The sequence below is a fragment of the Phalangium opilio genome, unplaced genomic scaffold (genome assembly GCF_054372755.1).
Source record: "Phalangium opilio isolate 3A_F unplaced genomic scaffold, DU_Popi_V2 ptg000077l_1, whole genome shotgun sequence".
Taxonomy (NCBI): Eukaryota; Metazoa; Arthropoda; class Arachnida; order Opiliones; family Phalangiidae; genus Phalangium; species Phalangium opilio.
The window spans coordinates 12,018,740-12,045,534 of record NW_028324185.1 but is presented as its reverse complement, the minus strand read 5'-3'; the positions used below and the strand labels follow the sequence as shown (position 1 = coordinate 12,045,534).

Genomic DNA, 26,795 nt, shown 5'->3' with positions numbered 1-26,795 from the left:
TTATTTATCAAACTAATTAATTAGAATTACTATTTTCTAATTAAGGTAAAAAGAAACCATAAGTAAATATAAAAGTTTGAAAGAGCCCATGGATTTAGTACTTTGGTAATGCAAAGTTTAATGTTTTAATGCCATTGAAAAACGGGTACGGAAGCCAAAAATGAGACAAGCCTCGAGCCTTCCGTCATGTTAAAATTTGTCTCATTTCTTCATTTTCTTGCCACAGTTCCTATAATGGACTCCTGAGTAGTAAATACATGCGCACTACTATTAATTCGAGTAGGTAAAACAGTCGAAATTTCGAAATGGGGCAGTTGCGAACTACGAAATTTTCTACTAGTACTAGTATTCTCTCATATTTGAGGAGCTGAAAAATTTAGAATAGCACTAAGGTTTCCTCATCGATATAATAAGGCTTTTTCATATTCAAATAGAAGAATCAAGAGTTAATTCCTCGATTTTTTTACAACAAATTGGCGTAAAAGAATAATTGAAAATCCAATTGGCTAATTAGTTAATCCTAAATCTAATTAAATTTTAATTAGATAATTACCTTTCCGATTCATACTAATTAATTAGAATTACTTCTCAATTAGAACTAAGGTAATTAAAATTCAATTACCATTTTCAATTAGTAAATGTTGCTAATTAATTAGAAATTCAATTAGCTAACTAATTAATTAGCACAGCTCTGATTACATATGAATACTAGAAAATCATGTGATTATTTCTGATTTTCTCAAGATTTCACGTAATTTTCAGTGATTATAGGAGATTTCTCATTACCTTTAATTACTCACAAGAATGATTTTGATTACTGATGATTTTCTAAGTATTCTAGAAATCAAGTAATCGATTTCTGCGGTTTTGTACACCCGATTATTCAAAAGACTAACCCCTTGTTCTCTTGCAATGTTTGAGGTCAATTTGCATCTCTTCTGTACTAATTCTGGGCACACTAATTATATTTACTCACACTGAAAATATGGCGTTTTTCAAATACTTTTAACAAAAGCCTGTCCATATATGAGTAAGACTTGGCTTCGTAAACTTTAACAGTAAACCATGCTTTACTACGTTTACTGTAGCATTTAGAAAACCTGTAAATCAAGAGAGATAACATATTCACAATAGAACTATAATTTTAACTGTACTCGCATCACTTTTGAAAGAGTAGTTATTGCTATAAATATAAGTAAACTATTTTGTTGGAATTTAATTTTATGTAAGTTCCGGAGCGAGCTACGCGAATTTTGGGGCTCTGATAAAATACCAGGCAACACATTTTCTGGTCACCCTGATACTGTTATTTAGACTTTCAATTTCCCTTCAAAATATTTTTCCCTGACCATTCCAGTTGGTTTATGAACCGGTTCATGTTTATACATGACGCGAAATCAAAGCACACACAATCCACGCGACTATCTCCTCGAAAAATGCTTACTGCTGTGATCCATCTTTTGACCTGGCTTCAGCACGGCCAGTATGGTGATTGTGATCAATTGCTGCTAACTTCACTCTCATGTCATATATTTTATAGCTAATATTGATATATAATTATATTTCACAATTACATCTAATTAAATTATGTTACCCTTACCTGAAAGCAAAACGTTTACTTGCGTATTTTAGTATCATACTATGATACGTTTCCAGAAATCCATTGTGCCTACAACAGTATATGAAATTTTACATACAATGATATGTAACAGAAAGGTTTTTTCCCACAAAATCTTACCTAAAATTTGCGTAATAACTTAAGTTATTTAGAACATATTTCTGTGTCACAATGGTCCTAATTTCTTTAAATTGTTCACATTTGGATTCTAACCATTGGTGCTGTTCAATTTGTTCAGGTGTTAGATCCTCATGCATACAACAAGTGGGGGCACCAAAACCCAGTGGCAAATTCCATTCATGGATGTTACAGATATGTTGCAATAAGGACAGCCACAAATAACGCATCACACTAACGTCTCCATCACACTCCCGTGCACAATACCAAAAGTGGTTTCGGATTAATGGTGCCCAATGGGCTATTGACTCAAAACCTTTCTTCTTGGATTTCTCCATTAGTTTCTTAAGCAGATTTTTAGACGCATGCCATATATCCCAGGAATGTTTTACATTCTTGTATATTCCAGCCCTGCTTGCTTCATATAAATTCAGTAATAGTTAACTAAAAAAGCCAAAGAAAACTAAATTCCAAAAATAAATACCTAATAATTTTTTTATTTGGCAATGCGCGTCAGTTACTATCTCCACCACCTTCGTGTTTGATTTTTGGCCTAATTCATGAACTTCCGCAGCTGCTAGTTCGAAACCCATAATTTCCATGTTGACACTCTTCCCATCTGCATGCCTTACATCCCGAGTTTTAACTGACAGTATTTTATGTGTTTCCGTGTCAGCCATTGTATAACTGAGATACATAGAAGAATGTCCCGGGGAATCATTTCTGCCGTCTCCAGCCACAATAAGGTTCTTATTGGCTAGTTCCTCAAATTTTCCTTCTGGGTCTCAATCCAAAACTCATCCACTGCAGGACTTATAAAATGATCTTGGTAGCTAAAAGATAAGATATATGTTTGTATAGCTATAAGTAGGAAACCATATTGTGGATTTTCTAGTGACATAGGTACATCCCAAAAATATGTATGTCAGAATGCATGGTAAATTAACATCGTTTCCATTGTCATTTCCCATGCAGCAGTTTTATTAGAGTGATAATTTCGAGGGGTTCAACATTTGCACCAAATCGCGTACGCTTCTCGCAAAATCTTTGATGAAATTACGAAATCTTTGATGAAATCACGAAATCTTTGATGAAATCACGAAATCTTTGATGAAATCACGAAATCTTTGATGAAATCACGAAATCTTTGATGAAATCACGAAATCTTTGATGAAATCACGAAATCTTTGATGAAATCACGAAATCTTTGATGAAATCACGAAATCAAAGATGAAATCACGAAATCAAAGATGAAATCACGAAATCAAAGATGAAATCACGAAATCAAAGATTAAATCACGAAATCAAAGATGAAATCACGAAATCAAAGATGAAATCACGAAATCAAAGATGAAATCACGAAATCAAAGATGAAATCACGAAATCAAAGATGAAATCACGAAATCAAAGATGAAATCACGAAATCAAAGATGAAATCACGAAATCAAAGATGAAATCACGAAATCAAAGATGAAATCACGAAATCAAAGACGAAATCACGAAAAGATGAAATCACGAAATCTTTGAAATCACGAAATCTTTGAAATCACGAAATCAAAGATGAAATCGCGAAATCAAAGATGAAATCGCGAAATCAAAGATGAAATCACGAAATCAAAGATGAAATCACGAAATCAAAGATGAAATCACGAAATCAAAGATGAAATCACGAAATCAAAGATGAAATCACGAAAAGATGAAATCACGAAATCTTTGATGAAATCACGAAATCTTTGATGAAATCACGAAATCTTTGATGAAATCACGAAATCTTTGATGAAATCACGAAATCTTTGATGAAATCACGAAATCTTTGATGAAATCACGAAATCTTTGATGAAATCACGAAATCTTTGATGAAATCACGAAATCTTTGATGAAATCACGAAATCAAAGATGAAATCACGAAATCAAAGATGAAATCACGAAATCAAAGATGAAATCACGAAATCAAAGATGAAATCACGAAATCAAAGATGAAATCACGAAATCAAAGATGAAATCACGAAATCAAAGATGAAATCACGAAATCAAAGATGAAATCACGAAATCAAAGATGAAATCACGAAATCAAAGATGAAATCACGAAATCAAAGATGAAATCACGAAATCAAAGATGAAATCACGAAATCAAAGATGAAATCACGAAATCAAAGATGAAATCACGAAATCAAAGATGAAATCACGAAATCAAAGATGAAATCACGAAATCAAAGATGAAATCACGAAAAGATGAAATCACGAAATCTTTGAAATCACGAAATCAAAGATGAAATCGCGAAATCAAAGATGAAATCACGAAATCAAAGATGAAATCACGAAATCAAAGATGAAATCACGAAATCAAAGATGAAATCACGAAATCAAAGATGAAATCACGAAATCAAAGATGAAATCACGAAAAGATGAAATCACGAAATCTTTGAAATCACGAAATCAAAGATGAAATCACGAAATCAAAGATGAAATCACGAAATCTTTGGCGAAATCGCGAAATCCAGTACGCTTTTTTGGGAATGTCGGACCCCTCGGATAATCTATTGTGTATGATTGCATATAGGTCTAAAACTAATAATTGCCACTTTTGCCAAATTATATACGTAGATCCACTTGAGTTTTCAAGGAGCTCCCAAAGAACCAAGGCCAAACCTCATTCAGTAACAATTAATTTATTTCAAAAGTTATTGGACTAAAGGTGGAATTCATAAACGTCGGACGCAACGCAGTTTAGTACAGGCAAAGGCAGGGCGTCGTGCGCAAACTTCCGCCTTTTGCGCACGACGCCCTGCTTTTGCCTGTACTAAATTGCGTTGCGTCCGACGTTTATGAATTCCACCTCAAAACTCTTCTGAAAGTCAATTAGATTATTTTTACCACTAATAATTCTTTCATAATCATGGCCTGAAACATCTATAATGTGTCTAGATTTATAACTACGCAAGAAAGTAACGTTTACTTAGCTCGCGCAAAAACTTCAGTCGGCATTCAAATCCAACGCGCCTCCCTCCCGCCCATTTACTTCGTTGACTTTCCCAAGATAAAATTCCAAAAAAAAAACTAGGCTGAGTTTTTCTCTCTTGAACGCAGCCACATACTGTCTTTCCCCATTTACCACTAACCCCCCTCCCGTATAGACAGCCAGCCTACTGTCTATGTCGCGCATGCATTCACTTATAGAGACTATAGAGTACGAAGTTTTCTATAAGAACCTTGGGCAGAGCGCGCGTCTGGGGGTGGTTGGGACCCGTCACGTGTGGGAGAAGCCCTCTAGAGTCTAGTCGAGCGGGATCTGCCTCGTTTTTTCATTTCCCCTTTATAACACTGATTCTCCCCTTCGGATGACTCACAGCAAAGAAGAAAAGATATTCCCACTCTAACCATTCCGCTGTTGCATAGCCCAATCGATCACACAACCTGCTCGCTTTATAAAAGCGGGAAATTCAAATGAGGCTAAAATTATGGAAGGCCGTGAGGTTTTTTGGGCAATATCCTCTGTTCTATTTATTTAAATTACATGAAAATTTAATGGGAGGTCTGTTTCAACGTATCGAAATATATCCAAAATAATGATAGATTCAGTGATAACACTCGAATTTCATTCAGATACACTGGTGCAAACGAAATTGGAAGTAAATAGTTATTAAAAATATTTCCAAGACTTTATTTATATGATAAATACGTTGGAACTAAACTCTCGATGTTATTTGTATCACGAGAACATAGGATTTTACCAAAATAGAAATATAATTAAAAAGAAAAAGAAAAGAACCATAAGAAATATTATTTTTGCGACCATATTGGAAGTCGTCAGCCAATATTTGACCTCCTCCCCTCTCAGTAGCTCTCTATAGCGTCGTTAGCGCGATCGAGTGAGCTAAAGACTGTACCTAGGGGGCAGTAAATGTTCTCTTTTGTTTCGCGTATTGGCGAATTAGTGGCGCTTAGAATTTAGCAAGGAAAACGTTCTCAACATTTATCCTATATTTATTACCGAGAAAACCATAAAAAATTATGGAATTGGTGCGATTTGGAGACAATATTCCGTTAGAAAGGGGGTCAACAGAGGCCTGGGCTGTAAGTTGCTCGTGTAAGCATAATTGCAGTCGAATAAAAGGAAGAAACGTGTGTCCCTGCAAAAGTCTCGATAAACCCTGCACTGAAACATGCACATGCGGGGAAGTCGGTAAAAAACAGTTAGTTTGTGTGAACAAAGAGAAGCCAGTAAGCTACACTAAGAAGATCAAATCTACAAAAGTATATGAACCTCTAGTCGAAGAGGAGGAAATACTTAATGAAGATTCTTCGGGTAATGATGATGATGAAATAGTTCAGAAGAGTGATACTGAGGATGAAGATTTCATACCACACGCATCATTTCACGAATCAGACGAAGAAATTGAAAAGGTAAGAGAGACTAGGCCTATAGTAAAGTTAAAAATTGTGTTAATTCTGAATTGTTACAGAAGAAGCTGGAATTACCAACAGAGCAGCCCAAAAAGAAAGCTGTTAGGAAAACGACAACAAAAAGAGGAAAGACAGGGAACAAAGTTTTAAAGGAAGCAATGAGCGCCATTGATCCGAAATATATGGAAAATCTAACAACTAGCTTAGAGAGTCATCACGCGCGTTTGCAGGTAATCAAAAAAATCATTATTTATTTTTCTTTTGGGAACAAGCAAATACTCATGGTTCTTATTTCTTGATAATGTTAATTCTAGGCGCTTATTGATCGAATGCCTTTAGATGCTAAAGAGGCGCTATTGACTAAAGTCAGCAAAATACTTCCCGAATTTGAAACATTGGCGAAAGAAGGTATATATGGACGTAATGTTTGCAACGAGGCTTCCTAATGCATTTGTAAAATTTTATTTCAATGTTTCTAACCCAAAGTTTTAGGCGAAATCAATGCCCCAACTGAACCGGAAATAGAAGCTCAAGAGGAGGAGTGGAAAGAATGGAAGCGGGACAATCCTAATTATGAAAAAATTGATAATTTGGATTTAGAATCAGAAATCATGGAACCATTAGATGTAGTTCCAGAAATTTCTGAAACATCAAATGTACCGTCACCAACGCAAAAATTTAGCCACACTCGTCCTAAAAAATGCATTTGTGGGCAATGCCGGGAAATGCCCACGGTGATAGAAAATAAGTGCTGCCGGGATCCCATGTGCATTACCACCACTCCTGAATTTAGGATGCTTTGCCTAGAGCCGTTTGTTTTAGTCTTGAACATGAGGATGAGAAATGAACTACTACTAGAGAGAGATATGTTGGACATTGCTAACAACAGACTTAGATTTGCTGCGTACTCAAATCTTTGCCTTTGGTTGTACGGTCGCTTAGGCGTGGGAAATAGACTTGTTTTGCCAGCTTGCGCTGTGCTAAGAATTCGTGCTCGATTTGCCAGTGAGAACGGGGAATACAAAGGTTTCCGAAGAGGCTATTACCCAGACTAACATATATCACCATTTTTTTCCCACAATAAATACTGTTTCTAAACTTTGTCGAATAATTTTTGGGGAGATTGTCACTGCGACAAATATGGGTATATAAATAAAATTGAACGTTTCTACAGAGGGCCGTTTATTTTTGCCCGAGTGGTTGGAAATTATGTATGGCTAATATTTACATCTCCTGAGAATGGACCATTCATCTTAGAGGTTTCCATTCATCTTAGAGGTTTATAATAGACTTTCCATTGTTGGTACAGTATTTCAGCAAAAGTTTTTGACCTGAAGGAAAAGCTAAAAATTCTAGGTCGACGCGCGTGAAAATCTTGCTCCCCCTTTCAAAGTACAGGAGGGAAATGTAAAAGGACTTTTTTCTCTCACTTTTTGTCGCCATTCACGACTCGCTGGTACGGGTTTGTGAGAACCAATGATGAATTACACAGGGGGGATATGAAATCAGGACCTACTGGTGGATTGGAGAGATAGCTAGAAATTTGGCCCATTTATCCCTTCCTGTTTACGCTTTTATTCTGCCTTAATCAGAGTATTCGCATAGGACTATTCATTGTGCTTTACATTAAAACAGGGATAGTACGTAGTTTTTATATTTAAAATCCCTGACTTCTCCAGCTTATCCCTGACCAACTTTTGCCAATATCCCAATGCTTACCAGATAAATAAGTGTAGAATGACACTTGTGTATAAGGTAATAGTTAAAAAATCTAAAAACCACTTTAATTACACAATAAAAAATTTTAGTATCAACGCGTGATGACTAGTTTCACCTTATTTCGACGGCATCCTCTGGTTTGGTTAACAGTCTTTTCGCCCGTATCAATTTTTGATTCCGTTAATTCCCGCCTGTCGATTGTAAACTCGTCCGTTTTTTGGTTTTTGTAACAAAGTTCACCGACATAACTGACTATTCAAGTCATTTTTTTGGGTTTCTGTTTTTTAATTATTTGTACGTATTCTCTTAAATTTAGCTTAAAGTAATTATCTACTGTGGCGATGGTTTTAGCGTTTGCAAACAGAACAGAGTGGTCATTTTCCATGCTTATATGTTCTCCTAGCGATGATGAATAGGACTTGATATTTTTAATGTCGTTTTTATGTTCATTGAACTGGAAACGGAAATTGCGTTTGGACTGTCCGATGTATGAATTCCGTGTTCATGTGGCAAATCATACATTGGACAATCCAAACGCAATTTCCGTTTCCGGTTCAATGAACATAAAAACGACATTATTCATCAGCACTAGCCGAACATATAAGCATGGGAAATGACCACTCTGTTCTGTTTGCAAACGCTAAATCCATCGCCACAGTAGATAATTACTTTAAGCTAAATTTAAGAGAATACCTACAAATAATTAAAAAAACAGAAACCCAAAAAAATTACTTGAATAGCCAGTTATGTCGGTGAACTTTGTTACAAAAACCAAAAAAAGGACGAGTTTACAATCGACAGGCGGGAAGTAACGGAATCAAAAATTGATACGGGCGAAAAGACTGTTAACCATACCTGAGGATGCCTTCGAAGTAAGGTGAAACTAGTCATCACGCATAGATACTAAAATTTTTTTATAGTGAGATTAAAGTGGTTTTTAGATTTTTTTAACCAGAGCCCACTTCATAAATACACTTAGCTCATATTTAGCATTGCTCGAAGCAATCATGTTTTGATGTACAAAACGAAATCACTGACACTGTTGCATTTTTTAAAAAGATTTAAATCCCTGACTTTTCACTTATTTTCCATATCCCCGACTTAAACAGATTCCGTAAGAACCCTGTAAAACCAATAAAAAGTCTTACTTGTTGTAGGTGTCCTTTTTGAAAAAGAGGATTCCAGCAGTTCTCATGAACATCCCTATTTTTCCATACATATTCCCGGAAAATGGAATGCTAGCAGCGACAATTAAGTTTCCAGAATATAGTCCATCAATAACTGGCTGCGTTGCCCAATTACCCTAAATAAATAATAAGGTAAAAAATGTAGTAAAAAACTATTATTATAGTGACAATATTTGTACCTTGCTATGCCTCGCAGAATTATCTGTCTCACTACAGCACCATGTCACCTTCATAGCAGTTCCCATGTATTGTGTTGTATAGTTTATAGAACTTCCACAAATGTAACAATGAGAATTGTAAGCTTTTTTTACTAATGCCAATAATGTGGGTACGTGAACTAAAGCCATTTGACTGCCGACCACACTTTCTCTCGTTTCTGGAATTACCTCTGCCTGAAAGGAGTAAACTAAACTATCATTCATGTAAAAAAACACGAATGGCTAAAAGTGCGCCTCTTTTTATGGTCAAAAGAAACTAAAAATAATAATTTTTTGGAAAAGGTGGCAATAAACAAGCTAATTAGCCATAATTAAGGGTAAAAACATATTCTATTTAGTAAAATTTTGGAAAAGGGGAAATTTATTCAATTGATAATATTGATAATAACAAAAACAGGCGCACATTTAGCCGCTCATAAAAAACTATATAATTCTCAACAAAAACGCTTCAACAATAAGCGTATACCTTTGCACATTGTTCAATTAAAAGCGAGTCATAATCATTATGGTCAGGGAAGTCCCCGAATTCAGATGGCATCTTTAAAAATGACCAATTATTAAGTTACCGTTATTAAATCAATAGAAGGATTTAAGAAATCACTTTTTCTTCATCATTTTCTTCTCCACCATCAGTAAATGCATTAGAAAAATTCAAGGGATCTGCATCTTCCTCCCTGACACAGATTATAGTTAAAAAATTCAAATAATTTGAATGGAAGTAAGCCTGAAAGATCAAAGAATTTTCAAGCGTCCATAACTGGTATTCTAGAAATCGTATTTTCATCTGGTCTTGTTTTTTAAGATGGCTTTCCTAACATCTAAAAGGCGATATCTATTTTATTTTAGTTTATTTTTAATTTGAAACATGATGCCAGAAGTGAAAAGATCCTTGAGAAAACATTCGTTAACTGATTTACTCCGAGGAACGGCCTCTTTTTTAATATACTTATGTTATAACTAGGAAATCATCGTGTGCAATTTTAATCGCAATAATGGTTCATTTGTTATTGACGTTGCTAAATGACTGTAAAACAATCAGCCCAAACGTTTCAATTTACATTTTATATATTTTTAATACACCTAGCCATCAAAGAACAGACCGTCCTACGCCCAAGGAAAAAAGTAATCACTCTAAGTGAAATCATCTTTGAGATATAGATAGTTTGCACACATGGATAATTCATACCATTTACAACCGGAGGCTGGGATACCTTATTGTCCTCGACGTATCCCAGCCTCCGGTTGTAAATGGTATGAATTATCCATGTGTGCAAACTATCTATATCTCAAACATGATTTCACTTAGAGTGATTACTTTTTTCCTTGGGCGTAGGACGGTCTGTTCTTTGATGGCTAGGTGTATTAAAAATATATAAAATGTAAATTGAAACGTTTGGGCTGATTGTTTTACAGTCATTTAGCAACGTCAATAACAAATGAACCATTATTGCGATTAAATTTCTACATGATGATACCCTACTTTTAAGCTTTTAAAGTACATTACAAAAGAGTCCAACTCTCAGAGAAAATCTGTTGGCAATGACCAATGTTTGTCCGAAGCATACTTTTGCTTCTGGCATCATGCTTAAAACTAAAAAAATAGCTATCAAGGTTTAGACTATATGATGCCCTAGCAAAGTCAATCTTAATTACGAAAAACATAATAAGAATAGGCTACTATGTGTAGAAACCGAGTTATGGTCGCTTGAAAATCTGTAAATCTATGAAGCCTCGCCTTAAACAGAAAATTATCATATATATTTAAAAAAATAGTTAACCCAATGTTTTCTAATCCCAAAGCCATTTCATGTTCCTCCACCGTAGCTAATCGACTTTTATCAATCTCACTATCGTTCTCAATGTCATTAACTCTATAGTAATTAAAGAGTTAAAAAACAAAAACAGATAATGACGTACTGTAATACAAATATGGTATTTAGCTTACATGGGAGAAAGTTCGAAATTTGCCAAGTCTAATTTGACTTTTTTGCATGGCGTAGAAAACATTTCTTTAAATTTCTCAGGTGTTTCACCATTGGACTCAAGATCGGACTCTAGTGCAAGTCCATATTCCAAATGGGTTGGTAATTCTATTAAAGTAAAAAGAAAAAGCTCAATACCATAATTTAACTCTTGATTTATAGTGTAAACTTACTAGTCGGTTTTTTTGTACGCTGATACGTTTTTGGGTTTAAACAGCTAAATTCAGTATTTGTTCCGATAGAGGAAGAACCCACCTTTACAAATATATCTGTTTGAATACCAATACTAGTAGTACTATTTTGTGGTACAACATTGCTCGTGATTGAGCCAGTCGTCCATTTTTTCAACAACAAAGTCGCGAATTGTTCATTGGTAACTTTGAGCTTTAACCGCTCTTCCCTAAATGTTTCGAAAGCATCACCAAGGCTTATCTTATTTTTTGTACCTAATGGTAATCGTAAGACTTGCTTTTAAAATTAATACTCAAAAATACTATAAATTAATATTCATGCACTGACATTAGCTAAATGACACTCTGTGTTGTACTTTGAACTTTTCGCTGGTGCTATAGGGAAGTATGTTTTTTCTAAAGGTGTTAGTTAAAATCTGTGTTTTTCCCTAGAACAGTGTAAATAACAGTGATATTCTAGTGTGAAACTATGTAGATGATTCGACATTGTAAACATATACTTTGGGTATTTTAATACTCGTGCTCGAATGGATGGACGTTTCCTAAGAAATACTTTGTTTAATTAGCTTAGTCTCTGTATAGTAAAACATTGCTATACTATTTACTGCGAAGAGGGGGGGTTAAGAGGTATTAAATTTTTATTTAAATAGAAAAAAATTGGTGAAATTTTGCTAAATCAAAAGTGTTTATGGTGAAACATAAGAGTAATTTTGATAAATTTAGCTAAAATTTATCGAAACGTTTTAATTAATTTGAAATGTTTTTCAAATGACTCGTTCCGTGTCAGTCAATTGTCACGTGCATGACTGATTTCGTGTCGGTGGTCTATTCAATTTACCATGTATTCCTATGGGTTTTTAAGAATTTTAAATGTTCAATTTCGTTGCGAAAAAATGTAACGTGGTTGATCAAAAACGTTTCGATTGTTTTTTACTTTTAACACGAAATGCGTTGTGAATGATGCTTCTTTCAATACCGTTTTACGTTTTCCACAAATTTTTGATTACGTTGCCAATAATTTTGATAAATATAGTACGTTTAGGTTTATGTTTCGGTTTAATGATATTGCCTTTCTGTTAACGCAACGGAAACATCTTAAACTTGTTGAGACTTGTCCTAATAATGCACTCGGGGCAACCACCTGTAATCAATTAAATGCTTGAACCCCCTTGTAGGATGTGTCACCGCCCCCCGCAATGACATAAACTTGGACCTAACACATTTGTGTGAGTTATAAATCACTCTAAATATAAATTCCATTGATTCAATACAAATGGTTCGACCCCCCCCCCCAAAAGCCATTAAGACACGCCTGGACATGTTTACATATAAATAAAAACTAGATGGGGATAAAGGTTTAACCCCCCCCTTTAATAAAACCTGGTGGGTGGTCCAATTAATGAAAAATAAATTACATTGATCGCAATGCAAGGAATCTAGTGGCACTGCCACCCCCCCCCTCCCCAAGCCCTTTAGACACGTTTGAACGTGTTTACGTATAAATAGAAACAGATGGGGATAAATTCTTATGTTATGAATCAAGTTCTACCTCATCCTCCCCCTTAATGTCATATAATATATACCTGTTGGGTGTCCAAAAGGGAATTTTGTAAACTATAGAGAGTCATTTCACTTCCGAACTCTGGAGAGAAAGGTTGTTGACAAGGTTAGTAAGAAATCATGTGTTACGGTATATGTAATTCTTTTTTGATTAAAATGTCGCTTAAAATGTGTGCTAATTAGAAAATATATGAAGCAGTCTAGCTATATTCGTGTATACTTTAGTTAGGATCAGCATTTTATGATGTTTTATAGTAATATTTGTTCATTTTAGCTGATTACAGCTACCAAGTTGTGTAAAAACTGCCTTAATTCCCCTTTTATGATATTACAATGTACTATTTTTTAACATAGTAACTTAATAACCATTACACAAAAGGAGTACACCTAGAACCGCATCGTAGCTTCATTTGTAACTGTAATTGGCAATGTAAACCATATCTCACTTAAAACTAGTTCTTTAGTATAACATAAGCATACATGGAGAGACCTTAAAATCATACAGAGAGTAGCATTAAAGGATGGGTGTGTGTAGAAAGGGTCTATTGAACATATAGAATTACCCGTAAATTATAACCTAACTGTACACAATATCCTAAAGATACACCTAATAATAGCAATACAAAACATGAGTACAATTAGAACCGCGTCGTAGCTTAATTTGTATCTTTTGCAATGTAAACCTAATCTAGTTCTTTAGTATGACATAAACATCCATGGAGACCTCAAAATCGTACATCATTACGGGAAGGGTGTGTTTAGAAAGAGCCTATTGAACCTATAGAATTACCAAGAAATCAACCCCTAAATGTACACAATATCCTAAAGATACACCAAAATAATACCACTATGGACACTGAATGCCTTCTACACCAATAAATTACGTGACGTCATACCAATACACTAAAAATAAATTCAAAATTCCCGCACACCATCACGTGACACGTGACGTTATCAATTCCTCCCAATCCCCCACCCCCTCAGGCACGATACACAATTGGCAGTTAGTAATAATCAACCAGATCACCCGCCACCACCAGGGGGTATGACAATGGTTATGCCCCCCTCCTTCCCACCATTTTTCCCCCCTAAGGCACGGCACGACCTAGAGAGAGAAGAACGAAAAGGGGGAAGAAATGACCCCCCTCCTCCTCACAGTACCACCGTATGGCGACAATCTTGTCGCCATACGGTGGTCTATATTCTCTCGTAAATATTAATTAGATTCAACTATTAATCAGGGCTGAATACGCCGTCAGTGCCATTAGGAAAAAACTCTACGGTGGGAATCCTCGAGAAGCTTTAAACGCGTTTCATGTTTTAGAAACTGTTATTAAAAACTGTGGCACTCCAGTTCATAATGAGATTGCATCTAAAGAGTTCAAGGAAGAACTGCGGGAATTATATAAAGTAGGCGTTATTCACGAATAATTATAACCTTTAGCCTATAGCCAATGACCTATTCTTTTAGACTACACCCCATGAGACTCTAAAAGCCAAAACTTTGGAACTATATCAAACATGGGCCCACTCTTTCCTCCAGGAACCTAGTTCAGCTCAAAATTCGGCAGTTCCCACATCTAGTTGTAAAACTGAACAAGAATTGGGAGAAGAGGAATTGCAATTGGCAATCGCACTCTCTAAAAGTGAAGCTGAAATGAAAGAAAAGGCTGTAAGAATTGCATTTGTTTATTCTTGTTTAAAGGGGTATAAAAAAGTCTATTTTATCTTAATTGAAAATAATGATTATTTTTATCTCTGAAGTCATTCAGGAACTTTATCTTCTTGGTTTTAAAGGCGTTTTATCTCAATTATTTGACATTTATTTCACTTTTAGCCACATTTTTGTTACAGAGTTCCATCTCCAATGTTAACCTTATTGATGGTGTTAATCCCGAGAAATTAATCGGAGAGAATGAAAAATTACGAGCTCTTTTAAAGGAAAAGGAATCCCGTTTGATTGAATTAGAAACGTTGAATAGATTGTCAAGTCAACGAATCATGGAATCGGAGCTAAAACTTAAACATTTTCAAGAAAAACAGGCGGCTACCAGCCTCGGTGCTGATTTATGCCAACAAATGGTGCCAACAGTAAGTGAATTATTTTAATAAATTTTTTAAGGGGGCTTATTTAATTTATTTTATGCTTAATTATTAAATTTAAATTGGAGGAATGAAACACAAAATATACATGGAGAATTGATTTATCAAATACGGAAACATAGACTTGATCCCGGGGTAGGTTTGGAGGACCGGAGTAGGATTTGAGGACCGGGGTAGATTAGCGTTTCTACAAAATCATTTGAGACTGAATTAAACTAGCTTCGACGTAAGAAAAAGTGAGTAGGCAATCCTCAGGGTAGGGACGTACAAGGGGGGTTGATTCATTGCCGCCTCTGCGCAATCTCAAAATCCCCTTAGCGAGATGGAAGTCAAATTATTACCCCCATGTTTCTCTCTCTTAGTTCCGTCGAAGAGGCTAATTGCATCTTGGACTAATAATAGTAACTTCACTTTATTTAGTCTAAGGTTGCATCCAACTTCAACCGATTTATATTCCGCCAAATTATAGTTTCGTTGTTTCAACGTTTTGGTAGGATTTTACTTTATCTAACTAACCCAACCAACACTGATTTCTGACTAATTAGAAAATAATAGTGAAAAAATTCTAAAGCCGCCGCAAGTTGGTCAAAAGTTTTTTTTAAGCTAGAGTCACCAAAGCAAATCATTCGCTGCAAAGCCTCGGTACGAACCGCTGACAATTGGAATTTTGCAATTCGAGTGTTTAGAACTTGAGTTTCCAGTTCAGGGAGTTCCCTATTTTAAATTAAAATAAACGATTTGTAATTATACTTGAAATATTTTCAAAACTATATCAATCGCAACAATAGACATTAAATTTATTTTTAAAGCAAACCGCGATGTTCTATCTTATTTAGTTATCTTGTATTTAGTTCAAGAAAATTTGCCTTTATTTCTTCAAATCGCTAGACTTCCCCCTTAAGGGTTACTTGTGTGTAATCATTTTAGCGTTGTTTAAGCTAACGCCTCGTTTTTATAATGGTCTTACGGGTAATCATGTTAAGGGTACCGCATAGAGGGGCTACTCACTCAAAATTTCTCTTTATGTCGCACTATAACAATTATAACATAAATAAATATATTGAACTAAGGCTTACGGGTAATCATTTTAGCACATTTAAAAGTAGCGCTTCGAGGGGCTATTCACAAAAATTTTATGTACGCCTGTTAAGTACCGTACGATGTGGCTACTTACGAGCCCAGCCCTTGGGTCGTCTTGTTTCGACTTACATCCTTCTAAGTGTTCATTTTACTCTCCCTTCAATTTCAGGGAGAAAAAGCTGAAAATGTATACAAAACTACGTCCCCGCGTAAAAATAAAAGCAATGAGAATGAATACATCCTCCCTGTTAAAGGTAAGTAAAACTCGCTTTCTTGTTACACGATTCGTTTACAATTCAAAACCAATTTTTTATTTCGAAAAACAGAGCCTGGTGTGGACCTCGGTAAAATAGTAAACTAATCTAACCTAACTTCAGGGCTGATACTTGTTAAAGTTTAATAATTCACCGAGTTTCAAACAAGCATTTTATTCAAGCAGTCTAACAAGAGTGATTTTACATTGTAGTTAAACCCTACTCAATAACTCCCATGGACCGGAATACGCCCCTTTTCGTCGAGATTAAAATATATAAAAAACGTCTTGTCTACAATGTAGTGTTGTCAATTAATACTAAAAAACTGCTATAGCATATAACATCTTTCTTTTTCCCAAATTATGCTTAATTAACTTTGGTCTGGTAAATTCGATCCTCCTTGATATCTTGTGGGTGGTTGGCTTATCCGTCCCGATCTGGTTACTGTTGGCCAATAGTGGTTCTCTCCTTGACGCAGCGAAAACGGAGCTATTCGATTGGGTGGGCCGGAGTGTGACGGTGAAGACGTTATTGTTGGGATATGATGTGCTGGTTGTCCCGTGCCATCACTGTTCAGCTGGTCCTCGTCGATGAGTATATCTTGCATTGTTGTCCTCGGCATTCTAGATCGGCATGAGGACATTTCAGGTTGTAATGACTGTCCTTGACCAATTTTAGTTTCAGCCCCTGGTTCCGATCCTATTTCTGCTGCTGCATACTGATTCTTTGGTAGTGTCTCCTGGAAGGTTGTAACCGTCCACATCAAGCATCTCCTTCCCGGGGAAAAACCGTGTCGTCTGCTGTACTCATTTGTATAATGTTAAATTGTCCCGAAGTGGCGCCACAATCTGTAAAAAGGCAGCTGTCAGTCAGCAGTTCATTTGTATTCGCGCTCCAGTTCGGACGTGTTTTTGTTTTCTTAAATAAATACAAGTAGTATTATTTCTACCACTGCGTCTTATTCTACAATGGACTACCTAGTAAATATAGTTAGTCATGGACAATAAGTCCTTTAAACGGGTAGCCTGGAAACTTCTTAAATTGATAGTTTTAATTTAAATTCTTTGTGAGCCGTGAAATTAGGCCCCCTTTCCTACATTTAAATTTTACGGTTACATAAAGTGGCGAGCTTGCCAGGACTCGTTAAGATTGATATTACCAATTGTACTTAACGCGTACTTGTGAACATTACTTGTGCCATTGCTTGAACTCATTAACTGTCGCGTCATGAATCCCGCGGACCCGCATGCTTTATTCGCGGCTCTCAACGCGCAGGAACACTCCTCCTCCAAGCCTTGGTTCTAGTCCTACGCATGGACAAGGACAAGCGGCAGGAGGAATCCCACCTCCTTCGCCGCCACCGCAAGGTGCAGCGTCAAATGTTTTGATTCAAACTATTCAAACACTTGCGACTACGTTAGCGAACATAGGAACTAGACTAGCCGCAAAAAATAGGCCAAAACCACCCCCTCACTTAATATTTAGTGGTGTTGAAGGTGAAAGTGCGCCGGAATTCCTTCGGACTTTGACGGAATTCGCTGAACATCACAGCATGACTAGAAATGACATTATCGCGCTTCTACCCCAAATATTAAGGGGTCGTGCATAAATCTGGTTTAGAGACTAGAATAGGCCTAATCAATCAATTACGTGGCATACAAAGGTTTGCTGATTTATATACCCCTGGGTGGTAAACTTCCAGGGGTAAAAATAACGGGCACAGCTAAAATAAAGCTAGAGTGCCGGAAAAGTAATATGATTTAACTAAATCGGAATAATTAAGATAAGGTAATAGGAATAATTGAATAATTGATAGGCGTGGAATTTAAACGAGATATGAACGCATTTGATAATAGCCAAGGGAGAGTGTAGCGAGGTGAAACCATATGATATGCAAAGATGAGAAGAAAATTAAAGATAGGAGCAAACTATAACGATTAAGTTGTAGCCGAAAGGGTCGGAGTAATGTACTCAGTTCGACCCTTTCTGAATTCAATTTCCCTCTTATAACAGGGACAGCTGAAATCAATGCTCGAATGGCGGATATTATAATTTGTATGACGATGAGCATTAGATTTGATAAAGTTTAGGCACGCCTAGACCGAGGACCGGCAGGCGGTATAGGCGTGCTTGTCTCCACAATTGGTGCAGAGTTGATCAGGGGAAGAACAGTTGGCATTAGTATGGCCGAGGAGACCACACTTAAAACAACGAGGAATACCGAAGTATTCCCTCACAATACAGTGAAAGGCGCGTTTAGAGACTATTTCTTTTCTGTGCGAGCGGAGAAATACCTCCGCCTAGAAATAGCGCAATTTAAACAACCCGCCGGTGTAACTTTTGACGCGTACATCGCGAGTATTACCGCAATGAATCAAAACCTACGCGTTCCGTACACTGACTCTGAACTTGTTGGTATTTGCAAGAGAAACATCCTCCCCGAGATACGGATCCATGTCTTTAACGACAACATAAGGACAATGCGCAGTTTTATAGAAAAGGGCCGCATAACAGAAGAAATTTTACGAGCGACCCCTTCTAGCTTATTGTATCCTAGAGACAGGACAAAGTCTACCTCGCGTGAATCCAGTGGGAGAAGAAATTCTCCCGCCGCCGCGGTTTTATTTAAACCGCCGGGGGAAGTACGAAATCAAAGGCAAGAAATACCTACAGACCAAAGACTCCTACACAGGTTAAGCCCGAGCAAAACGATTTAAGTCAAATCGAATGCTATAAGTGCGGACTCTTAGGGCATTATGCCACAACCTGTGGGGGACAAACAAGAAGTCGCGCAAAGACAGGCTTCGGAAAACGCGAAAGCGGGAAGACAAAAAGGGGATCGTCTTCCCGCCGCGCGAAGAAAATAAAGCCCCTTATGGAATTAGGCTCTATGGATGTGCGTCGCTGTGAGGTTGATCCTCCCGTGGCCATAGGAGCCGTGTATTCGCATGGGACTTTCGCGACTAGACTAGATTCAGGCGCTGATGCTTGTTTTATCACCTTATATCAGTGGCGTAATTTAGTCAGAACTTTAAATTCAGACTTAGTACTTCCGGAAGAAGAAGAGACTCAATGCATAGTGTTAGGCGATGGACGTTATACCTTCACGAAGGGACACGCGCGAATAAATTTCCGCTTAGAACAATTAAAACTATCGCATGAATTTCACGTGGTGCCCTCACTTCCAAACGATTTTATTCTGGGAAAAAATTTCCATTATAAACATCTTGAACTTGGGTACAAAAACTTGTCAGATTGACGGAACAACGTTTCCATTCGTGCTTAATCTCCCTGGGTTGAAGACTCCAACGAAAGCCATCGTAAGCGACAACGGGACACAATTCGTTTCTCAACTTTGGCAGGACATTCTCAAGATATTCAAAGTAAAACCACGATATATCACTCCGTATCATCCTCAGAGTAACATCGTGGAGCGCACAAACAGAGTTCTGGGCGAAATCATTTCGATGTTCGTTGGTCGAGATCACCGAAGATGGGACGAGGACTTACCATTTATCCAGTTCGCCATCAACTAGACTACACATACCACAACAGGAAGAACTCCTTTCTACCTTAACATGGGTAGGGAACCGAGATTTCCCTGGGACTTGGACGTGGGTATGCCAGTAGCGGACTTTGTTGAAAGGTCCGCATCGCTCTCAGCTTTAGCGAAGCAACTTGCTTTGTCTAAAGAACTTGCCAAGAAAGCGCAAGCACACCAGAAACGCTACTACGATCAAAGGCGGGAAGGGATTGAATTTCCCGATGGTGTACTTCTCTGGAAGGAGAAGCATCCCTTGTCTCAAGCGGCCTGTAATGTTGCCGCTAAGTTATGTCCCAAATGGGATGGTCCCTACAAAATCGCAAAGAAACTAGATCGGTTGCGATATCAGCTTGAAGACTCAGAAACTGGAGAAAATAAAGGAATCGAGAATATCGCTCATTTAAAGCTGTATTGGTCAAACAAAGATGTCTGCCAACCGGACGGAAGCCAGTTATCCTCAACTTCAAGTTCTACCTCGTCGCAGTCCATACCTGTACTTCAGGACGCTGGAGTCAGTACTGGTGACGAACGTCGTGAGACTCGGAAAGAAAGAAGACAACGACTGCTGAGAGACCAAGAAGCGCAAACTGAGACGTCTGGAGAAACGTCATCGTCATCCTCATCTTCATCCACGGATGAATCATCCTATTCCCCGTACGAAAATATACCAGAGTCTTTTCCAGAAGTCTCTGATCTGCCTGATGAATCTGAACCAGACGGATTTGACTTATTCTCAGATCCTCCGCGGTTTTCCGAGTGAATCGGATACCGCCAGACCTTTCTCCTCCTTCCTCTCCGGATAGGAGCTCGAGGGAGACTTCTCTCCCTCCACCCTCTCCTCTGTCTCACCCTGACGATTCCAGTTCTTCCTCTGTATCTGAGGAAGACGAAAATGAATTGTCCCGTTCCAATCCCCGTAAATCCTATGAGATTTGTCAATCCTTTTTGTAAAGGATGGAAACGTGAGATAGTACTGAGGAAGAATCCAAAGGCTGGAGGTCCTGAACTGGACATAAATTATCACCCTCCAGCGAAATTTCCTCATTTGACTCTTCGGTCTCGCGCAGACGTGGAACAGTATTTACTCGTGCATGCAATCACAGATGTGACTTCTCGTGATTTTAACTTTTCGCGTCAAGCAATCTCGCGAGAACCACTTGTACGGGACTACAAGTATATATGCAAGGGGATTCAGCATCGGCAACGCCGTTTCCCGTGGAACCCTCGGTGAGGCCCAAGACCACTCCACCGCACATGGTTCCTGATGAAAGGTACACTGCGAGGGGTACAAGGCCCGCCGAAGGCACAAGACAAAGAAAGATGGCGCCGAATCTGCACAGCCTAAAACACACAGGTTCAACTCGCCTTGCAGCAGACGACTTTTCATTGGGGGGAGGATGTAACCGTCGACACCAGGCTTGTCCTTCCCGGGAAAAACAGCGTCTTCTGCTTTACTCATTTTTTATTTTTATACTTAATTTTGTATAATGCCAAATTGTCCCGAAGTGGCGCCTTAAGCGCCACTGCTGTCAAACTTGTTAAAAAACGTTTTCGCGGGAATAAAAGCTTCCGCCTCCGTCTGTAACGGAGTCAGTTGTCAGTAGTTGGTTCATTTGTACTCGCGCTCCTGTTGAGACGTGTTTTTTGTTTCAAAATAAATACGAGTTTATTTCTATCACACTGCGTTTTCTTGTACAATGAATTACCTGGTAAATATTGCTAGTCATGGACAATAAGTTCTTTAAACGGGAACCTGGGAACTTCTTAGTTTTTCTAGTGTTAACTTAAATTCTTTGTGAGCCGTGAAATTAGGCCCCTTTTCCTACATTTAAATTTTACGGTTACAAGTTACTTTTTATAGTTTAAATTATTAAATTTTAGGTTGGAATTTTTAAAGTCGAATAGCTAATTTATTTTTGAAGAAACGGGGCTCAAAAGGGATCCCGGATGGGCCCCCACTTTTGAAATGAAGTTGGTCCATTATATGATATTTGGTTTTAGATATATTTACTTCCCATGCAAAAAGAAAAATCGTTAGGTTCGATCCCTTGGTTCTATGTTATAATAGTGCCTAGGGGAATTATTTTTAGTATTGGCATATTATCATTAGCAATTGAACTTTTTAAACTTAACAAACATTTATTCTTTAAATAAATGTCAATCAGCATAAATGTTAAAAATAGTTAATCATTTTAACAAGCATTTAAATTGAAAAGAAAATAAAAGTTTCTAATGTTATTCAGTACTTATTTTTCATGTTGGAGTCGTTTGTTCTTCCTCGCTGTAACGAGCACAATCTCTTTCTTCGCGCAAACGCGCACCATCTTAATATTATTTTTTTTATATTCCGTTGCGCGCCACCCATCGTATCCCGAGTCCGAACGGTCTTCCTTCTCCTTTTTCAGTTTTTACGATTCTCGACTCCATCATCTGGGGCTAACCCCTATATATTAGTTTTTGGGGACTTGAAAAGTGTAAGTTCGGGGGCTACGTGACCTCTCAGATTAATAACCCCTGGATATGAAAGGAAATAGGGAGGCATACTTGAATAGTGCTTTGGCATTTCTAGCGCCCCTATAGTCAAAACTTGGAAAAAAGTTACCCCAAACAGACTCAGTATGTGCGTGACCTCGTCTGCTACTCCATGCTTTTTTGAGCCCCGGCTACTTTTTATCCACGGTTCCTGTTTCTTTTTCCTTTCTCACCCCGGTACCTGGTCCGGAGGTTTTGGTCACTAAATTAGGTAGGTTTTTGGTTTTTTATTTATGTTAAAATTAGATAAAATAAATCAAATGACATAAAAAAAATAATGGATGAGTCATATAGTGATTTAAGTGCAATATTGGTTCCAGAATTATCGTTTTTGGGAAAAGGTGGATGGTAAATTATTATACAAGGCAGTAAAACCTTCCTAGATCCATTCTTGTGTTGTAGGAATGTCCTTCGCTATACATAGTTTTCACTAAAGGGGTATCCGTTCATTTCTCCCTCAATTCATCCCCTCTTCCCCTCCCCGTGTAGTGCTGCCATTTTTTCTGGCGGACACTTTCCCATACAAGACCTATGGACTAAGGTTTGTTTTCATACTTTATTAATTCAATTTAGATATTTTGTAAGGGCTTTCTTTTGATACCGATTTCATAATTTTACAGCCATTATTTTTATCACACCGCGCTCCCTAAGTTTTTAACCGCCCATTGCGTTAAGCCTAGGCTATATTTAAAACCTTAAGCTGCAAACTGTCTGCACCTGAAACTTTTGGAAGTTCATACATTTATTTATAAAATGAGCAAAAACAAGGCAACAGAATTCTTCAAAAGTTAAAAAGAAACTCTTTCCCGAGAGGACCAAATAACGTATGGAAAGAAATTCATGAAATTTGTTGGTTTCGATCCTTACGAAGACAGCGTAATGGAGTAATCTACTGATGCATCGCAATGGCAGAAAATTCAATTTCCTGAAATATCCTAGTATTTATTATATACTACAAATTCAGTGACTTTGAACCAGATGAAAAATCACAAGAGCTTGGAAGCACATACTTTTTTAACGAAGGGTCACATTAAAAGAGTTCTAGTTAAAAGGCTGGATAAAAACAGCGGTTTTGCTAGGAATGGCTAGTTTTTATTGTTAAAATAACATTCAGATTTCATTGTTTGTATCAATGATGATATAATTATTAAGGTTAAACAATTTCAAAGAGCAAACGATGAGTATCTTCATAGTTGGATATATTAGCAAGGGAAAATGGCGAAGTACTAACTGCTCATTGTTCATGTATGGCAGGATTTGGGGAGTCATGTTCGCACGTAAGTGCTGTACTATTTTTGATAGATGCTGGTATTTCAATTCTAAAAACTGAATCATGCAAAGATAAACGGAACCAATGGTTTGTACCACACGTAAAACAAGTTCCCTTTAAACGCACCCGTGACATTGATTTCACCTCCGCTAAACAAAGAAAACGAAAGCTCGACAAATTGCTAGTTTCGGATGATAGTTCTGCTAATCGAAACCGACCAAGAAAAGAACGAGAAGTTCCTACAACAACCAAAGAAGAATTGGAAAAGTTTTCCGAAGTGTTATCAACGTCAAAGACAAAACCTGTGATTTTATCGATAACTAGTCCGTACAATTTGCAATGATTCCTAAATCGCTCGCGTTACCAGCGCCATTAATTAGCCTTAGAAATACTGTGATAGATAACTTGCCGCCTTCTGATGATTTGCCTTTAAAGGAGGTGCTAGAAATTTGCCAAAAAGTCAAGAAAAATATTAACATCACCCAAGAAGATTCAGATACCGACAAAAAAGGGACAAGCAAAGAGCCCCGACTGGTTTCGGCAACAAGTAGGAAGGATAACAGCTTCAAATCTGAAAGCCTCATACAAAACAGATTATTTGAATCCTTCGCTGTCATTGTTAAAATCAATTTGCAACCCTGAAATTAGTTTCTCTTTCAAGGCTACAGAACGGGGCACTAATAACGAAGACAAAGTTTTTGGCCAATATTTGGTGGTAAACCAAAACAAGCACGAAAACCTCAAAATTTGGAAATCATGGCTCGTAATTAATCCCAAGCATCCTTTTATGCGAGCAACCCCTGTCGGAATCATCACGTGTGATTTTTGTGGATCTGGCATATTAGAAGTAAAATATACATATTCAGGGAAAGATCTCACCATGGAAGAATATATGAAATCTAAAAATTCTCCTTTGAAATTATGTGAAAGTTCCAAAGTATTTAAATTGAACTCAACTCATGCATATTATTACGAAGTGCAATCCAAATAATTTTATGTGGTTAGCCATACTGTGATTTTTTAATATGATCCCCGCAGGGTTTGAAAAGTGAAAGAATTACCCCGAATTTTGAGGTTTGGACCGATTCTCATTAGCAAGCACTTTCATTTTTTGACAACTACATTCTACCAGAGCTAATATATCAGTATTATACGCCAAAGATTCCCCGCAGGGGTATTCTAACCGCGTCAGTAAATACAGCAACAAACAATGTGCAATTAGTGCCTGACAAATTTTGCTATTGTGGTCAAGGCGAAAGCAAGAAAATGATTGCCTGCGATAACCAAAACTGAAAATATAAATGGTTCCATTTTACATGTTTAGTTATGCGCAAAGCCCCTACTACAAAATTCTAGTATTGTCCAGATTGTAAACCAACCTGTTCACGTTCAAGAGGTAGACCAAAGTCAAAAAATTAAACAAAAATAAGAAGAAGAAAGCATAGAAGACCGAAGAACATAATGTAACCTTGAAAGACCTTATTTCCAAGAATAATAATAATAGCAGATCTCTATAACCATAAACAATCGATATAATGTAGTTGTGGTATATTTTGCTCGTTGCAGTCTATCGTGTGAGGTTTCTTAAGTATTATGGATCGTGAAGACATCAAAGTGTGCCACTTCTGTAGTTTTTTCACTAAGGACAGTAAACTACTCTTGAAACATATCGTGGGATTTCATAAACATTCTGATAAAGTATCACATCGTTGCAATACCTCTGTTGCGGTATTTAAAAATCCAAGTTCGTTTAATACAAACAAATCACGCAAGCACCTGTTTCAAGTTGATGTTTTGGATAAAGACTATATCGCGCATGGGAATGATGACACGAAAATAGCTGAGAGTAGTACTGATCTAAGAAATACTGCTAAGTCAGTCCAAAAGCTCATCGAAGCAACTTAAATTTTGAAATTAAAGGAGAAGCATGGATTGTTAGACGAAATGATTCAAGACATAATGGAGAACACTTCTGATCTGATCAAAACAACTCAGAGAATATTGACAATAGAGGCAGAACTGTATTCGCTGGACTAGAAACGGACTTTAAAAATGATGCTTTTTAATTAAAGAACAAGAGTCGTTTAACGTTTGTATGAGTTCTTCTCGTATGACATTGGAAACATGAGGCGTGAAGATATCCCTAGCGTTAATTAATATAAGATGCTTGAGGAGCAATGACCATGCTAGAATTAATGAACAATTAAATTTTAGAATTTTGCAATACCTTACGCCATAATTACCCCAGTTCGCACTTCTTATTATGGCAACTAAAAATCAATTTCGGCTCGAAAACAGCGGTAATAAAACTATTTAATCCTTGGGCTACGACCTTGCTGGATTCTATATTATGGCAAAGAACTAAAAAAAAATCAAATGATTTCTTTCAGAAGTTCATGGCATTAACAGCATCGACGTAAGTTTATAAGCGATATGTTCCTTCCATAAGCATGACGTCACTATACCTATACAGTTCGTAATGCTACTGAGAAACTTACACAGCTCGAGATAACTAGTTTGAGGGAGAACGACGGAAGCGAGTGAATTGATTAGGCCTACACTCGGTGGTGGTGGTTAATTTTGCGAGAACTTCCGCATCTATGTCCTATTTAGTCTGCTTTACTAAGCCCCCTTTGACAGCAGCGCCCCACTTACCAGAATCTATTCATGACAAGCTCCAGTTTGTAACATGCAGTGACAAACTTGTGGAACGGAACATATCTTATGAACTTAGGCTTCCGCATAATGAAACATTCACGAAATATCTCCGAATGATGAAATTATAGGATAATATAGAACAGGTTGAAGAACACAGGATTTTATAGGAATAATAAAACTCAGTATTTACCCGAGACTAAATTTAAACATTGTACTTGAATATTAAGACATCAGTCGCTGAACTGTTAATTTCCTTCTCGAGAAAAAGCTGGTTGATTACTTCAAGAAGCTCCACTTTCTTAACAGAGGCCAGGATTTCATTGGTGACGCCATTAATCTATTAATTAGCATCGCATTT

At 37.1% G+C, this 26,795-nt stretch overlaps 2 protein-coding genes across 3 annotated transcripts; one reads left to right on the top strand and one right to left on the bottom strand.

The window, feature by feature from the left end:
• Positions 1-2,492: 2,492 nt before the first annotated feature.
• On the bottom strand, positions 2,493-11,720 carry LOC149658552 (uncharacterized). Its single transcript, XM_089844771.1, has 8 exons — positions 11,419-11,720; positions 11,209-11,353; positions 11,042-11,134; positions 9,865-9,937; positions 9,730-9,801; positions 9,225-9,437; positions 9,007-9,161; positions 2,493-2,568 (listed from the first exon to the last, which is right to left on the bottom strand). The coding sequence occupies exons 2-8, from the start codon at positions 11,268-11,270 to the stop codon at positions 2,493-2,495; spliced, it is 744 nt and encodes a 247-aa protein (XP_089700897.1). The 5' UTR covers positions 11,271-11,353; positions 11,419-11,720.
• On the top strand, positions 4,870-8,071 carry LOC149658553 (uncharacterized). 2 transcript variants are annotated; one of them, XM_089844600.1, is made up of 4 exons: positions 4,870-6,139; positions 6,202-6,369; positions 6,454-6,547; positions 6,626-8,071. In XM_089844600.1, exons 1-4 carry the CDS (start codon positions 5,747-5,749, stop codon positions 7,192-7,194), a joined length of 1,224 nt encoding a protein of 407 aa, XP_089700726.1. In that variant the 5' UTR covers positions 4,870-5,746; the 3' UTR covers positions 7,195-8,071. The 2 variants fall into 2 exon arrangements, with proteins under 2 accessions (XP_089700726.1, XP_089700725.1); XM_089844599.1 differs by having other exon boundaries at positions 6,199-6,369; positions 6,626-8,070.
• Positions 11,721-26,795: the final 15,075 nt, after the last annotated feature.